We start from the raw sequence: 17,607 nt of genomic DNA, 5'->3' as shown, positions 1-17,607 counted from the left end.
ACATATACATATATATATATATATATATACATACATATATTAATAAATATATATATAATTTGAAAGAATAAAATCTAAAAACAGAGCAACAAAAAGTACCAGATTTGCAGAAAGAACCATTTTAAGAGTCAATTATTTATTTGAAAATGACGCTTGTGCTCTATGTGTGTGTGTCTATGTGTGTGTGTGTGCGCATGTGTGTGTGTGCGCATGTGTGTGTGTGGATATTAACGCCGCTCTCCGCCACTGCGCAACGATGGAGCTCTCGCAACGATGGAGATGACGCAAACGGACTCCGCGCTCCTCCGAAAAAGTGTTCCAAGACGAACATGGCGGCAAGTTAACCGAGGTCCAAGATGACAAAGACCACCAGGACACCCCGCACCCGCCATTCTGCCCATGTAGGACCCAGCAGTGGGCTCGTCGCTTCCCTTTAAAGACCAACAAAAACCGGATCACCGAGAGGTGCCGCTCGAGAGGAAGGAACCCCCCGGGTGAGAAGGGGACCTAGCGGGGGAAAAAGGGGGGCATGCGGTCAAAGAGGACGCCGTTTCCCCCTGGAGAGCCATGGAGAGCCGGGATGCGGCAGCGCGACGCTTAATTGGACGGGAGTAGCACCGACAGCTGCGGGGCGCCGGAGGAGCGCCCAGGACCGGCGGAGGCACGGAACCCCACTGTCAGTCCAGCACCAACCGGTCTCGAGTCAATGAGTATTGTGGCCGAGAGGACCCCCCCGCGGTGGAGTCGGCCAGCCGGACCGCGCTTTTCCTAAAACATGACCAGGGGCGCCCGGATGCGTCGGCAGCACGATGGAGGCTCGAGATCCCGGTCCGCACCCCGAGAGAACGAGAAGCCATTCGCCGAGTCGGAGCGGGCCCAGAGATGGCGCCTGTCGCTGGCGTCCCTGCTCTTCATCACCGTCCTGCTCTCGGATCACCTGTGGTTCTGCGCCGAGGCCAAACTCACCCGGACCCGGGACAAGCGCTGGGACGGCGGCGGTGGGTTGGGGATCGTGGGCGGCGAGGAGCCGCCACACTCCATCCAGCGAGACCACCCCACGACCAGAACCACCACCACATCACCCCCTGACCCCCACCGTCAAGATGCTATTTTTCTAGGGAATTCTACCGAACCTCTGTGGCGGATGGACACCTGTCACCCGGACAGCTGGTCCAGGGAGTGCTTCACGTTCACGGACGCAGAGAGCGTGTGCGCGGGCCTGGCCGACGTGAACGGGACGCAGTTGGTGAATCTGAGCGATTTGTACCTTTCTTTTTGTAATTCTTACTCACTTTTGGATTTGTTTTTCGGGTTTTCGAGTCCGGGCGTTATGAATTGCACCCTGGATATGACCAAAGGGGAGGACCTGATAGGCTGCGGCGAGTGCGTCCAGGCGTACCAGGATCTGGACCAGCAGGCTGAGGAGAGCTACCGGGAATTTGAGCTGCTGGTCCAGAAATATGAGACTGATGCGTACTCGGTCAGGACGTGCATGGAGGAGTGCAAGGTAAGGGGGGTGCGTGCTGGTGGGTTTTCTTTTTTTTTTTTTTAAGGGGGGTTGGATTTGTGGTTGTCACGGCAACCGTTGGGCATATCTGTCAGCATATTTGCATTTATTTTGAATGGATGTGTGTCATGAGCAGCTGCTCGCTTGACGTGACCAGACATTTTTTGCTGATGTGCACAAGGGTTGGAAATGGGACAAACTATATATATTTTTTGATGTGACTTCATCATGCGTTTTATACAATCTTTTGAGTAGGAAAATGACATTTGGTTGTGTCGTAAAAGATTCTTCGGTGATGGTTATTTTGGGGGTCGACAACTTTCTTTGTGACCATGTTTGAACCCGTGTGACCACGTTGTTGTTTTTATAAAAAGTAGTTTCTCAGGAGAGACAAGAGGCTCGGATCTCATGACAAGACGCCATGATAACACAATTCAAAGAATGATGATCTTGAAATAACGCTTTTAACCTGAACTCTCGGAGCTGAAATGCAGCTGCAGGAGCCCGACAAAAGCAATAAAAAGTTTGAATGTGAAAAATATGATAAAATCAAATGTTCAGTGGTTTTACACATCTCAAAAAAGGTAAAGGAACATTTGTGAGGCATGGAATTTGAGTAGAAAAATGAATTATCGCTAAATAAAGATAGTTTTACAACCGTTTCTTGATCCGATCTTCACCTAGAAGGATGACCCGAGGTCTGTCGTCGTCTTATTTTGATCCTCAGGGGGTCGTGGGGGCAGCAACTTCAGCAGGGAGGCCCGGACTCTTCCTCTTCCTTGAACATCATTGAGATAGACTTAAAATATTAGCGTCACAATAGTAGAAAGACAGTAGACAACAAACAGAAAAGACAACAAAGTTATGAAACCCAGTCTAATAATAGACATTCGTCACGTTTTGAGTTAATGATCGTTCTGCTTTATACCGTTTAAAAAGATAATCTGATTAGTTAAGATAAGATTATTATTTCATATCAAGGGTTAGGGGATACGATTTTGCCCATAGTGGAGTAAGTACATCATGTATCTGGGGGTCTTGTTCATGAGTGAGCTTGAGATTTATAGATGCCTGATGGTAAAAAAAAAAAAAGAAAGAAAAGAGCTGAGCCAAAAGGCATAGCTCTTGGTATACTGGTTGATGTACATCTCTACCCTCACCTATATGGTCACGGACGGTGGGTAGTGACTGAAAGAACAAGAGTCCAAGAGGCCAAGATGAGATTTCTCTGAGATAAGGTGAGAAGCAAGGTCATCTGGGAGAGACTCGGAGTAGAACCACTGCCGCTCTGTGTAAAGAGAAGCCAGTTGAGGTGGCTCGTGTATATTGGTAGGATATCTCCAGGACACCTGGTGAGGTGTTGTCCCATTTGTAGGAGACCCAGGACACGCTTGTGAGACGACATTTCTCAGCTGGCGTGGGAATGCCTCGTGGTCCCAGGGAAGAGCTGGATGAAGTAGCTGGGTAGAGGACATTCATACAAAATAGACTTTATATATATATATATGATAGGTTAAAAATGAAGTGTACACCTTCACGATGTCTGTGGAAAAAAGAAGACATTGTTTTGGACAAACCTTACATATGTAAGTAAGTAAGTAAGTAAGTCATTTATATTTATATAGCGCTTTTCCAGACCAGGGTCACAAAGCGCTTAAACAATTTTCTTCTTAAATGTCGAGAACACGTCCAATAGCCAACACTGGACCATCATTCTCTGTCATTTTGATGTTGACATATGTACATCTTCTGGACAAAAGTCCTTTGATTGTTGTTATAGAAGCTCTTGAGATGCCTTCAGTGCCTGGTTGGTGGTTGATTTCAACGACCTCTCGTCAATGACACTAGATACATATGAACCGTCATTTATTTTAAACGGAGCTCTATTGTATTTTAGTCCACGTGTATCGTCCACTCACCAGAGTGTAGCATTGTTTTTAAATATTGCTTCAGTTTCCCTTCAGGTGTTCAGACTCCTTTCTCCCGCCGTGTATTTGCGACGCTAACGTTAAGACGACTCGACCCGAAATTCCTCTCCGTGGATGTCAAACAAGGGCAGATGGTCATGGTGTCGGGCCGCGACCATAGTGGGAGGATCTATCGCCGCGCTGATACTGTATTTATGCTCGGCTCTGACTCATCCCCCCATTGTTATGCCTCGTTCTTTTCCAGACCATGTGTCCGCATGAATGCTGGGACTTCTTCCTCCTTCCACCATCTAATCAGTGGTGTGCGTTTGCACTTCCACCCTCCGCTAATGTAATAAGACACAGGCAGTGCTACAGCAGCCTTTCATCCCTTTTAGTCTGATCTGAATTGCTAATCTGCCTCAGTGTCTGAGTGACCTTTGTGGAATCACAGCAACCCTGGGCCCTGCATAACAACCCCGGCGCTGGTACAAGTGCCACTCCGCAGGACAATGAAGACTCGACAGTGCCTTAAACTATCATGTTTGAAACATCACTTCCTGTGTTTCGGAGAGGAAACGATCCGGGTCACGACGAAGGCCTGGGTTTGGTTTTAAAAAGTCTAATATCATCGCAAATAAAGCGTGAAAACATCATTTTTTATCTTTTTATATATTTGAATCTTTAAATAACATCAAGATTTCATTTAAAAGTGAATATAAAAACGTAAATAGAGAGAAATAAACAGTGAAAACTCAATTTAATCCATTAATAAATTTAAATCTTTAAACAACATCTCAAATAAAAATAGATTATTAATCATGATTTATTTTATCAAATAAAAACAATAATTAAAAAATACAAATAAAATGTAACGTAAATGGAGATAAATTAAGGAGACGAAACATAATTGTAACTGTAAATAAAATTTGAATCTTTAAACAATATCAATATCTAAAGAAATATTTATAAAAACATTAAAATTAAAAAAAAGTAAATAGAGAGAAAAAAAAGAATGAAAACATCATTATACTATTGGATATAGAATTACATTAATATAAAATAATTGTAATATCTGAGGTGACTCTTTTTTTATTAAAAAAATATTAAAATATTATTATTAAATAAATATGAATATTACAAAATAAAATGACAAATGTCAATCAAGAGTGAAAACGATAATTTTATCTGTAAATAAATGTTATTTTGAAATTACATCTTTATAGAGATGCAATAAATCTAAAGTCATTAATAATAAATGAGAGAAAATAAATGTAAATATTGAGAAATATGGATAAATAGAAATTATTCAATACAAAAATAACAAAATATATTCTTTTTGGTATTAAATTAATGGCATTAACATTTTAGTGAAAGAGGAATACAAATGTCAAACAATAATATATTCAGCTTCATTCCCTATTTTTCTACTTTTCAGTTCATTATTTTTAAATTAATTTACTGAAAACTGTGAGTTAGCATATTAGCAAGTGGTTAATAATAAATGCTAATGAACTAGCAAATTCTGGAAATCAACTGTAATGAAATGAAATTATTTCATAAACATCTTATTTTTCATTATTAACACGTGACATTAAAAAGGGAGTTTTCCACATTCAAGATAAGACTCTTGCCTGTGTCGTCAAATTAACGGCGACAGAGAAAGAGAGACCCGTGTGCCGTGTTTCCTGCAGGTCCAGACCTGACTGTCCCTTCCGGTGTAATTTAATTTGCACTCCCATAATTCTCTGTTTCTCTGGTGGCTGCGTCTCCAGGGCTCTTCCTCGCCGTGTTGATCTTCCCTCTCCCTCCATTTGTCATTGTCTTCAGGTTTCTCTCACATCCCCTTTGTCTTCCCTCCATCTGTGTCAGAGCTCAGAGGAACCACATGTTCATGTTCTCTTCAAACACACAGCGTTCACTCTGTGGAATAAGCAGGTGATGGATGATGATGATCCAGGCTGAGGGTTTTTTTTTTTTTTCCCCTCTTGACGACTGAAGATTCCCCCTCGACTCCTTGTTCACATGGTTCTACGTCAGAGTTTCAAGACCTTCATTGAGGAAAGATGATCAGAAACGACAAAATCTGATCCACATGATGACAAATCTTTTTCACTACATCTGGCAGAAAGTTTCACAAGTCTTCCAAAATCCAGAGTCAGCCTCTGCGAGATTTTTCCAAACTGTCAAATATTTTGAATCTTAAGACAGGAGTCACAACAGTTTAATTACCCCTGCCAAGGAGATTATCATTGTAAAAGTTTTTCACATTTATTCTTAAGCAAACATTCAGAAAATGTGGAAACGCAGCAGTTAAACATTTCGGAAATTCCAGATTCACAGATGTTTTAAAAGAAATTGTTGTTTTTAATGGTTTCTAACCAAATTTTTTTTTAAAAAAAGGGTTTTTTTGTGATATTTGTGATTTTTTTAAGGGATTGCTGCGTTAAATTGCTTGAGGTTTGTCAAGGAATACAACTAAGCTAACGTCATATCCCTTCAGCTCCATTAAAATCACGATGCAAAACGAAATCTTGAATCATTTACCATTTTAATAATACAATAATATTGATTATTTTATTAAATTTAAGAAAGTACCAGTTGTAAACACTATAAGCAACAATTTTAAATGGTCTTCTTTGATGATCATCTTCCAATTCTACTGTCTGATGCTGAATTGTATTTCTTCTTTATCCACCATGATTGTGTTAAAGATTACATCAATATCGAGCTCACGTGACAATCAATTCTTTAGAGCATCAACCAGTTTAGTTCGCTCAGAGCTAAGTATAGATGGAATTCCAAACTGTTTTAAAATCCTTTTTTCTTTTTACCTCTCGCCAATTATTGTGGTTATCAGATCTTCGATCTGTTTGTCTGTCACCAAAAACAGATTCAATTTTGAAGTCCACCATCTAAATCCATGAACCTTTTGTTTCTACTGTGTGTGTTGTGCGAGCGAGATCCAGAGAAGCTACTGCTTCTTGAAAACGTTTTGTGCTAACTACTAACAGATAAAACTTAAAACTAAAAAAAAAGGATCAAATTACATAGAGCAAAAATATTGGCAATCTTTAGATGTATATGTCCCAGTACAGATTGGGATCCGGTAGGATCTGGAATCCTGCTAGTACTACTACTGAACTGGGATCTTAATATTGATATGTAAATCGGTATTAAAGAGCTAATTTCACTTCCCAAACCAGTTCCAAAGTTGTTGCATAAAGTGACAGCATAAAGTAGATGGCGATGGATGTTCCAAGATCAGGGTGTACTAGAAGTGATACATGCATGACGCTTTTCAACTTTTTGGATAACGACAAGTTGCTGTCTTTAAAACGTGGCGTGCTTACTATAGGTACCTAGGACAGATTGGAATTCCAATATTCAGATCCCAATACAGTAGTAGGATTCAAATCTCTCCCAGTAGAGATTGGAATTTACTAGTAGAATCTGGAATCCTCCTAGGACAGATTGGAATTCCAATATTCAGATCCCAGTTCAGTACAAGAATTCCAATCTGTACTAGTAGGATTCCAGATCCTACTGGATTCCATTCTGTACCGTGACATATGTCTCAAAGTAGGCTTGGCGGAGGTTTGCACTCACTTTGACGACTTTTCTTGATATGAATTAAAATAATATTTACAAAACTTTCTCTAACAGGAAGTATGAGTGTGATTTGAAATATTGTCTTCAATTCTTGGTAGCTTGACATATATCCTAATTATCTGTACGTCCCCCTTGATAAAAAGCCTCTTACTGTTATTTAATCCGACTTTTTTTTTATATGTCACAACATCAACATAATGTTAATCCACTTTAAATTGAGCCAACAATCCTGTGGTCTGCGTAAAATGGCTTGGACGGGCTTGATGATGGCCCCAGGGCCTTGATTTTGAGGGTATTCTAGGGTACACAGGAGTTTATTTAGGGACTTTATAGTGTAAATAGGTCGCCTACTTTGCAACTTAGTTTATTTACAGGCAGTTGAGTAATATTTTTTGAGACTCAGTGTAGAGCCACACTATGCAGGTAATGGGTCAACAGTTTCCTAACCAGGTCTTTAATATATTGTGTTTAATAATCATGACCCGATTCTACAACCTTGACGTAACTTAAGACGTTCCTCAAACGTAACCCCTTGATTTCGATCTCGTGGGTCGAACCTCACCCCTCGATCGTTCGACCCGGCGCCGTGTAATATTCCGAAGGTAATTGAATAAAGAAAATTCAAGCGCAAGTGCAGCGGGGACTCTAGCTTACCTGAGTAAACAGCCAAACTCGCCGGCTTTAATTAAAAGACACCTCAGATTAGCTCGCCCGCCGCCGCCGACTGTGTAGGTGATTACAGCGGAGGTCGTAGTCAGACCCGTCGTCGCTCCGCATATTCAGGGATTAGATGTCGACAGGGAGGCGTTTCCATGGGAGTCTTTTCAAACACATTCTCTTATCGCGTGCTCGCCGAGGAACAAACACTGGCAGCTCGTACGAATCAATCGGGAACTGGGAAGTGAAAAAAAGAAAAAGAAAAAAAGAACAGAGTCGTAATTGAATTTGAGAATGAACGAGGGAGCTTGCTCCGGAGAGAGAGAGAGAGAGAGAGAGAGATGTCACACGAAATGAACATAAAACAACTTTATTTTTTACCAAGCGATGACACCTGCTCCTCACAAACGGTGATGTCGTCCAAAAAAATAAAGGCTTCTATTAAAACCGCAGGCTTGGTATTGTAACGCGCCAAGAGCTTTTTTTACCGAGCTGCCAACTACATTGGGTGAGGTTAATGGCAGTTTAGCTGAATTGGCGAAAAGTAAAAAAAAAAACAGTGAATGGAAAACTGAGTAAAAAAGAAAAAGCTCCACCTCAATACCCTGCGTTTGCATGAATGCGTCATTTTAACAGTCGTTTTGTGAAAGAAGCAGTTCAACCTCTCTTGTGACTTAATGATGGAAAATGAGTGAGCTGCTGTGTTGAGCGCTCGAATGTTCTCGACCACAGGTATTAACTTCTCAATCTTTGCTTGTGTTTCATAGATGGTGATGGAATATGTGGGGAATGTCTCAAAAGGACACATGAGGTTTACTCAGATAAGCCATCGGATGGAAAACTAAGATTCGTAGGCTTCATTTAAGATCAGCTATTCTTTGTTTTTCCGATTTGTGAACTTTGTTCTCGCCCCCTGGATAATCAATAACTTTCGATGGAGTATAAAGATGCAACCGAAACAGTTGTTACTTCAGAGTTAAACGGGACATTCGATGAGAAGGTTCTGTATTACACTCTCCTTGCTGCGAGTAAAATAGTTTTGACTTTGAATCAATTCTGATGTCTCTTCCTAAAGTTCACTGCTTAAAGTCATTTTCCTAACCTGACCCTGACGTTTCCATATTTTCCCAAATTTAATTTAACCCCAGATGTGGGTGACATCATTGAAACTCCCAGACATTGACCTATTATTTTGCTCATCTGCTTTTCCGACTTGAATTTTGTCATTCATCCAGATGGTTGTGTAGTTGGTGAGATTAGAACAGGTGAAGAAGAGAGTGCAGGCGGGGTAGAAAGACTGGATTTTGAAGAAAAAGTATTCAGGATGACTTGAACAGGATAACATGATAGACAGAGTTGAACCAGGAATATTTGAAGTATCAGGAAAAGTAGAAAAGAAAGACAACCAATGAGGTTAAAGAACGATGAACAAGGAAATGAATGTGATCAAAAGAAGGAAGAGATGAAAAAAATACCTTCCTATGATGAATATAACGGTTTAATTTATCTATGGAGATCAATAAAGTATATTGATTGATTGATTGATTGATTGATATAAACATTTGTAGAATATATGATAAAATGTAAAGTAACATGAGTAAAACAGAAAAAAAAAACAAGATTAAATAATGTTAAGATGAAAACATATGGCATGAAATTGTTACATAATCTAAATTATTTATTGAATAGTCTTTTATTTATTTGTTTATTTATTTTTAACGATCAATCATTATCAATACTAAATCATAATTTTTTTTATCAATTTAATTTGTCATATATATATATATATAATTGTGTTAATGTATTTGAAATGTATTATGAGGAACCCGAAAATGGTCATAAAAATTAAACATTTGAGAAAACTCCAAAAACATTGAACTTCAATAATATACATTTCATTTCTTGAAATAAATGGTGAGGCCATATAAATAAAAGTGCTGCGAATGGCCCCCAGGCCACACTTTGGATAGGTTATGATACAGTTAAAGACATTTTTTTTAAGACATTTAAAAAATAACTTTCTACAATTTCCTTGATCAATATTGGAGATAAAATTGCTATAACCAACTCACAGTTGGCTTAAAACATTAGAGCTAGCTGCAACTAAGCTAGCTTACGGTTAGCTTAATACATTAGAGCTAGCTGCAACTAAGCTAGCTCACAGTTAGCTTAATACATTAGAGCTAGCTGCAACTAAGCTAGCTCACAGTTAGCTTACTATATTAGAGCTAGCTGCAACTAACTAGCTTACAGCTAGCTGCAACTAAGCTAGCTTACAGTTAGCTTAATACATTAGAGCTAGCTGCAACTAAGCTAGCTCACCCTTAGCTAAATACATTAGAGCTAGCTGCAACTAAGCTAGCTCACACTTAGCTTAAATCATTAGAGCTATAGCTGCATCTTAGCTAGCTTAAAGCTTTAGCTTCTTTTTTTGTCATCTTCTGCTGTCATCCTCTCACTGCAAACATTAACAAGTGTTTCACATTCAAAATCACGTCCCTGCGCCGGTTCCGGGTCGACGTCCTCGGATGAGTGGGTGACGTGTGAGGCTGGAATTTCAAAAAAATGAAGAACGGTGACAAAATGAACGGAAATGGAACCATCTCGCAAATAATGGTTGAAGGTGTTGAATTACGTTGTTTGAAAATAACTAAGTTCCGTCCACACAGAAAATACTACACAAGAATGCACTTATGTTCGCACAAACGACTGGAATAGAACCAACAACCTTCTCGCTCTTAGGCTGCAGAACCACTTCACTTTGTTTACATCTGTTTCTCCATCTTTCTGCTAATATTACGACAACAACGCCGCAGGAAGCAGCCGGATGTGCGACGTCGGCTTCAGCCTATTCACGACTTTAACAAACTCTTTGATTAGAGATTCCGAAAGCGAGCGAGGGAAGAGAAAAAAAAGAAGAAAAAAAAAAAAACATGGCTTCAGTCTCAGCATCAGTGGAAGAGAGACAGAAAGCAGTGACAGCTCCCAGACTCTGGTGACATTCTCACATTACTGAGTCATCCTCATCATCACACACACACACGGCACTGATTCACAGTCTGAAGCGTAACACACACACACACAAGTACATACAGACACACACACACACGTGTAAAGTCGTCACCTGCTGCAGCGGCAACACTCGCAGGAAAGTTAACGTGTCGGGATGAAAGTCTGAATCACGGCAGATTCATTCACCTCTTAAAATGAACTCATTTACGAGGGATAAAAAAATGATTTGACGATGCTTTTCTACACACTGAGGAGCTTCATTTCAAGGCTGATGATGCAGGAAATGTCTCACCAGTTACAACCTTCAGAGGAAATGGAGTGAGATTATAATCCAGCTCTACGGTGAGGAAACTGCAGAGAGAACCTTGAGAGACCCTAATTTTAATTTGTTTAGTTTTTAAGGATTTTTTATCTTTTACATTTTTATTTTTAATGTGATTTATTTATTTTATTTTCCTGTTTGTTTATACATTTTTCATCCTATTTTTTTTTATTTTTAATAATAAAGTTGACATCGGAGATTCTCGTAACAACAACATCTTTTGCAAAAAATTTGAACTTTTATTTTTGGTCATATTTGTTTTATTTGCTAAAGATACGTGACGGGTTGATGACGCCTCGTGAAACAGCTGTACAGTGAAGACATCAGTGTATCATGATACTTTTTCTTCATTTAAAAAAAAAAAGGCCAATAGATTTACTGTGTGCTTTATAATCTAATAATAGAATCTATAATAATAAGAAGTATGTTCACTGCAGAGCTGTTTCATGAGGCTTCATCAACACATCACTACTCATTTTAAATAGTAGTAAAAAAGGTGTTATTCACATTTAAACGATTTTTCAAGGGTCTTTCCATTGATGCTCATGTGTCTCAGGGGATTTTCCAAATACTCTTTTGCTGATTTAAAAAAAAAAAGTTGATTTATTTAATAAATATTTTAGATTATTTATATATTTTTGCATCCGATACTTTTTTTTTATGTTGCATCGTCTACTTTTTGTTCATGGTAATAATCATAGTAACATTTTAAGTTATATTAGTGTCATATTTGACCTTCCCAGAGAGACGGCCGGAATAAACGGTTTAAGTTTTTTCTCTTAAAATTGTATAGGTGATTTAATAAATTTTGTTTTTTTTAAATACATTTTTTGAATTTCCTTTTTATTTTGAAGATGATTATCAGTTTGTGGCAATAACAGCAACACCATTTATTTTAAATTTAACTTAAAAAAAAAAGGAATAATCGAAGAACATGTGTTTATTGTCATATTTCTCTTTTTTATTGAAATATATTAATATATTTACATAATTTCCACACTTTTTTCTTCTAATTCAAATGTATTATTTTTGTTTTTTCAGTTTTTATGATTTTAAACATTCTTTCGTTCGAAGTCCATCGACTAATATGTTTAACAAGTGCGATTCTTTTTACATTATGCCGAGTAAAATAAATTTAGGTCGACGTGAAAACCGATTACAATTTTCCAACCCTGGAGTGATGGACTTGGATAACCCTGATCCAGAGAACCCGTTCGATGATAGCAGCAGGTACTGTGAGTAGGTTCCATCAGTCGTGTGTCCCACTGAAAAAAAAGGCCTGATATTGGCTTTCACACCATCCATCCAGGTATTTTTAGAGCCTCGGGAAAGGTCCACCATTATGAAGCGTGACTTCAGGGTCCGTCCTCAAGTGCTTCACAATAATGGCGGGGATAACTGTTACATGTTTTTAGCTCCTGATGTCAGGGAGAACGAGCCAGAAACTGAGAGGCAGCGAGCAGGAGACGAGCGGCATCGAAGGGGAAAACTGATGAGTGTCAGATCCCCTGCTGACTGTATGTTTCCCTGAGAACAATTCATCCGGGGCCCCTGTTATAGTCTCAGTTAATCCTCCTTCCATTTTAATCAGCAGTTATGTGAATGGATCAAAAGAGTCTGGTGCGATGGTGAGCCACGAGCAGGACGGTTTTCCTCAGAACCGCCGTGTCAGCGTGTTTCATTAAGAGTCACGAGATAACCGGTCCAAAACGGCGGATCATTTATCAGGGCCTCGGGTTTTCACAACACTCCCATTAAAGGTTATACAAACATTTGTCAGATATTTAATTATAACTTGAGACTTTAAGAGTAAAAGGTTTCTCATCGACTATCTCCTCCATCGACTGCTTTATTGATCCGGTAATTGCTTCTGTGACTCACTGATTCCGTTCAACCTTTAGTGACATTCATTTCTAAGAAACAAACAGACACAAGAAGCATGAATGGAGGTTCAATGTTGATGGAAACACTAATACCATGACATAGAAGTAGAACATATCTACTTTTGGAATTTGGTTCGACATTTAAGGTAAAAACAACAACAACAAAAAAACGCAGAGTCAGCAAGTACAATGTGAACCCATAAACTAAAAAGTAGATTTTATGTATTTTTTTCTTCCTGACCTTCTGTATTCCACCAACAGCCCAAAAGCAGATTAATAATGAATCTCAGACGTCAGAAACTTTGAACGTGTGCTGTGTTTCTGATGGTGGACCAGGTTAGCATTAGCCTGAGAGGAAGACGATGAAAGAATAATGAAAGTCGTGATAAGAAAGAGTCCGAAGCAGATGGAGAAAATACACATCTGATGGGAAAAGACATAATAAAGGAAGATTTAGTCGTCTTTCTTTAAATGTGATTCATTCGAACCATCAGGGGTTAAATAACAGAAGGAGCAATGGTGTAAAACATGCGGCCAACGAATGTATTTTTACCAAATAGTACGTCTTTTCATTTTTTAGCTCTTAATTATCTTAATAACCTTTGTTTGTTTGTCCTCCATCATCTCGCTCTTATCTTATCTTAAATATTGGTAACTTTAAGGGCCTAAAATATTACTATCAACATTAATCTACTTTGATATAAAGCCTGGCCACGTAAAATAACTTGGCTGGGTTTGATTGACAGGGGTTTCATTCAACAAAACTTCAGTTGAGAATTATAATATATATATATATAATAAGTACATGACAGTTGAGTAATGATGGATCTAATCTCGGAGCGAAGGGTCAGTGAAGCTTCATGGAACAGTGTCATTGTGTTCAGAGCCCACAAAACGGCATTTTTTGCTCTATAATACTTGGCTTTGAACGAATATTTTTATTTACATTTTTACAATGAGAACGCCCCCTATTGAGCCAATAAATTATGACAGTGCTTCATGAAGCTTCGGTAAAAAGGCACGACTTTAAAGGAATATCAAAGAGACATTGCAAACCCTTTTCCAAAAAAAATACCGAAATTAGGGTATCTGTTATCTCAGGTAACACAGGTATCGATCACAAGAGTTTTTAATTTCCCTGGAATTAAACTCACAATCAATTGGTTTTGAACCCGTCTTTACTATTAGACAAGTTATTTTTTCAAAGCTGTAAATATATTGCTTACGTACTCTAAAACATGTTGAATTGAACAATGAAATTAGATTTATTTTAGAGATACAAACAATTTTTTTGCTAGTTCTTTAAAGAGTTAAACCCATGAGCCGCAGTGGTGAGAGGCCATACAAGTGACATGATAAAACTTTCAGAATCCAGGAACGGCAGAACATTTCTTTATTTAACTTCATATTTAGCGCTTTTATTAACTAGACTGAAAGTTTAATCTTAATAAAAAGTAAAATGTATTTAGTTTTGTTTTTTTACGAAGGAACCGACTAGCATTAGCAAAATAAACATGACACCTTATGAAGGTTATCCGACTTGAACCATGACGGACTTCATGTTGTAGTGCGAAGCGCAGGTGAGATCATGAGCGGAACCGGACGGACGAGGACGTCGTTGGGAGTCGGTGTCGTCTTCCTCACTATCAGGCTGATTATTCCAGTCGATACTTCAGCAGCACCTAGCAACCGCCACGGGAGCCTTTCATTATGTGAGGCCATCATTCTGTGGTTACGGCATAAGGATGCTGTGAGTGGGCTGAAACTATACAATACCCTTCCGTCCCGTCACTCCACCCCAGCACCCCCCGCACGAAACACTTCCTCCACGGGTCTGGTGTAATTTGATTGGGAACTCAGAAGGGAGGGGCAAACGACCAGGTTATTGATGAGCACACAGAGACGCTTGACCCCGCCAGGCTCTTAGCGTCACCACCTCTTAGTGTCGGGGATGGACGAGGGGTTCTAGCCCACTCGTTCTTTTTGGTCGTGTTCTACATCCATCATGTGCGGCGCACCTTTTCTTCACCTATTTCCAAAAATCCCCAAAAAGCATACCTTTTGACACGGTTGCCAGGTTTGGGATAATCCTGACTGTAATCCCGCCGCACCTGACCTGTATAATCTGGCATCACCACGCCGTTATTGCCGGCAAAATGTTTCTGTTAGACCCCCAACCTCCCACCTCCCACCCTTCCCGATTCTCTTAGTCATGGCAGTTACTTGTCACACAGTTGCTGCTCGGGTTTGTCACCTCCTCGTCTCTCTTTCTGTCTCACTGTAGCGCTAATCCCTCTCTGCAGGCTCTTAGCTGGATAAAGCCGTTTCCCATCCTTTCTCTTTATAGCGGGATTTGCAAAAGTATACCTTTATATCCTCGTTTAAATTCCTTGGTTCCTGCAAGGACATCATTTTTTATTTTAGGTCACCATATACAGTAAGTCGAAGGAATGACTTAAAGAAGTTTTTGGTTGACCCAGAGGACTTTAAGACAGGTGACACAATTAGAACCGTCCTCCTTAAACAGTCCAGTAATCCGGGACATCAAGAGAAGCTTTATAGTAAGTAGGTAAGTAAGTAACAGTCATTTGTAAAGCACCTTTCTAGACCAGGATCACAAAGCGCTTGAACAATCAAAAGCAATACACATTTAAAAATACCTACAAATGTAAAAACTGTAAAAGGCCAAGACAACATAAGGCAAACAATGGAGTCTAAGAAAATTAGGAAAATCCTGCACAAATAAAAATGTCTTAAGATGTTTCTTGAAGGAGTCAGTAGATCATCAAACACAGAGGAAGATCGTTCCAAAGCTTAGGAGCAACAGTCTGGAAGGATTTCTCTCCTCTGGTCCTGAAACAAGTTCAGGAACCATCAGTAGATTCTGATCCACAGACCTCAGAGCCCGAGCTGGGTGTAAGGCTGGATCAGATCACTGATGTAAGGAGGAGTCTGACCATGAATAGTTAGAACCAGAATTTTAAAGTTGATCCTGAAAGAAACTGGCAGCCAGTGAAGAGATTTAAGGATCGGGGAAAATGTGAGTTCTTCTACTAGAGCGGGTCAGAATTCTCGCTGTAGGGTTTTGTATGAACTGCAGGCGAGACAACCTCTGCTTGTTAAGACATGAAAATAAACTGTTACAATAGTCCAAAGGAATCAAGATAGAGATCTTTATTTGCAGCATTGTACTAGTAGCATATCACCCTATGTTGCTCATTAACACTATGCATATCCTCTCAGAACTAAAATAGTTTTAATCATATTTTCCCATTAGGTGTTGCATAATCCATTCGTCCACCTTATCTATCTTAATCAGGTCCTCTTTCACCACATCCATGGACCTGATTGGTTATTCGCTGTGTTGCATCGACAGCGTGAAAAGAGATGTCTTTTCGTACTGCACTTTCGACACCTGTGCATTTGTATCCATCATCTTGACATGGAGTCGATATGGAGGCGGGACCAGATCCTCCCCACACACCGCTTTGCCTGAGAAGGTGGTTTCATAAGATCGTTGGAAAGAAGAAAAAAAGGCTTATAATGATGCGGGAACGCTAGACAAGAACCCTCCATTGATTTGTTAAGATGTGGGTCATTCTTTGTAACCAAGTACCTGTTCCTACAATCATACTGTACAGTATTTATGATCATTCATGACAAAAACAAGACATTTAACCTTCAAAACCAAACCAATCCAAGCTAACTAGAAAGTGCGTTGAATCACTTAAAAAACTGCCGACATGAATCACTAACAGCAACACATCAGAATACAGGTTTGGTTTCAAATAGATAATAGAGAAGACACTTTCAATCCTTCATCTGGTCACACAAAGCCCAGAGGCAGGTGTGCGAGCACACATGCTTGACCCTTCAACCCTCCCTCCGCTCCTCTCCGACACCATTGTTTTTCAGCAGGAGGACACAGATGCTGGCAGCGCCGCTGTAGAAATTGACGATTGATCCGCCGAGGTTGAGTGGGGGGTCACATCCCGGACACAGGACAGTGTTGTGGAGACAAATGAATTACTGTTTGCATTTGTTTCCCTTTATTTTCCGTCCCAATTACACACTTGACAACATGTAGTTTAGCTCCAGTTCAATCAATTATTGATTATTCTACATACTGTTAACGTTAACTGTTATTTTTATATACATCAAAGAGTTTCTTATCTGCGTAGCATGTTAGCTTTGAAGCTTCTGCTACAAACAAGCTCAAACATAGACTGGTTTAATCTTTTATCCAATTACAAGATGGTTGTTTGAAATGTATGAAGGTATTCAGATGTTTTATAGTTTGGAAGCCGCTCGTGGCCATCAAATGGACATAAACATTTTGTCTATAACTCCCCCAAAAACAACTCCCTCAACCCTTACTTGACATGATGAGTAGAAAATGAGGGGAATTTGGGGTGTACTATCCCTTTAAAGCAACACTAGATAGAATAGAATATATGTTCTTGCTCCCCCTTCTGTAAGATCCGTGTTATTGCACACTGTTAAAACGCTGAGTCAGCAAGTACATAAGGTGGAGCCTGACCATGAATAGATCTGAAAGTAAGAACCAGAATTTTAAAATTAAAATTAAAATTGATCCTGAAAGAAATTGGCAGTGAATGCAGAGTTTTAAGGATCGAGGAAATGTGAGTTCTCCTACTAGAGCGGGTCATAATTTTCGCTGCAGAGACAGCTCCTTCTTGTTTGGAC

The 17,607-nt window shown here is 39.5% G+C and overlaps 1 protein-coding gene across 1 annotated transcript in view; it reads left to right on the top strand.

Annotated features, from left to right (window-relative positions):
- The first annotated feature begins 205 nt into the window (after positions 1–205).
- The window catches only part of nalf1b (NALCN channel auxiliary factor 1b), an 87,124-nt gene continuing 69,722 nt past the window's right edge, over positions 206–17,607 (top strand). Inside the window, exon 1 of the mRNA XM_087803435.1 lies at positions 206–1,507. Coding sequence (XP_087659561.1) covers positions 776–1,507 — 732 coding nt within the window. The 5' untranslated portion in view covers positions 206–775. The remainder of the gene's footprint in view (positions 1,508–17,607) is intronic.

This window comes from Callionymus lyra, chromosome 12, assembly GCF_982586985.1.
Source record: "Callionymus lyra chromosome 12, fCalLyr1.hap1.1, whole genome shotgun sequence".
In the NCBI taxonomy this organism is placed as follows: domain Eukaryota; kingdom Metazoa; phylum Chordata; class Actinopteri; order Syngnathiformes; family Callionymidae; genus Callionymus; species Callionymus lyra.
Note: the sequence above shows the minus strand (reverse complement) of the source record. Positions and strands in the feature narration are given on the sequence as shown.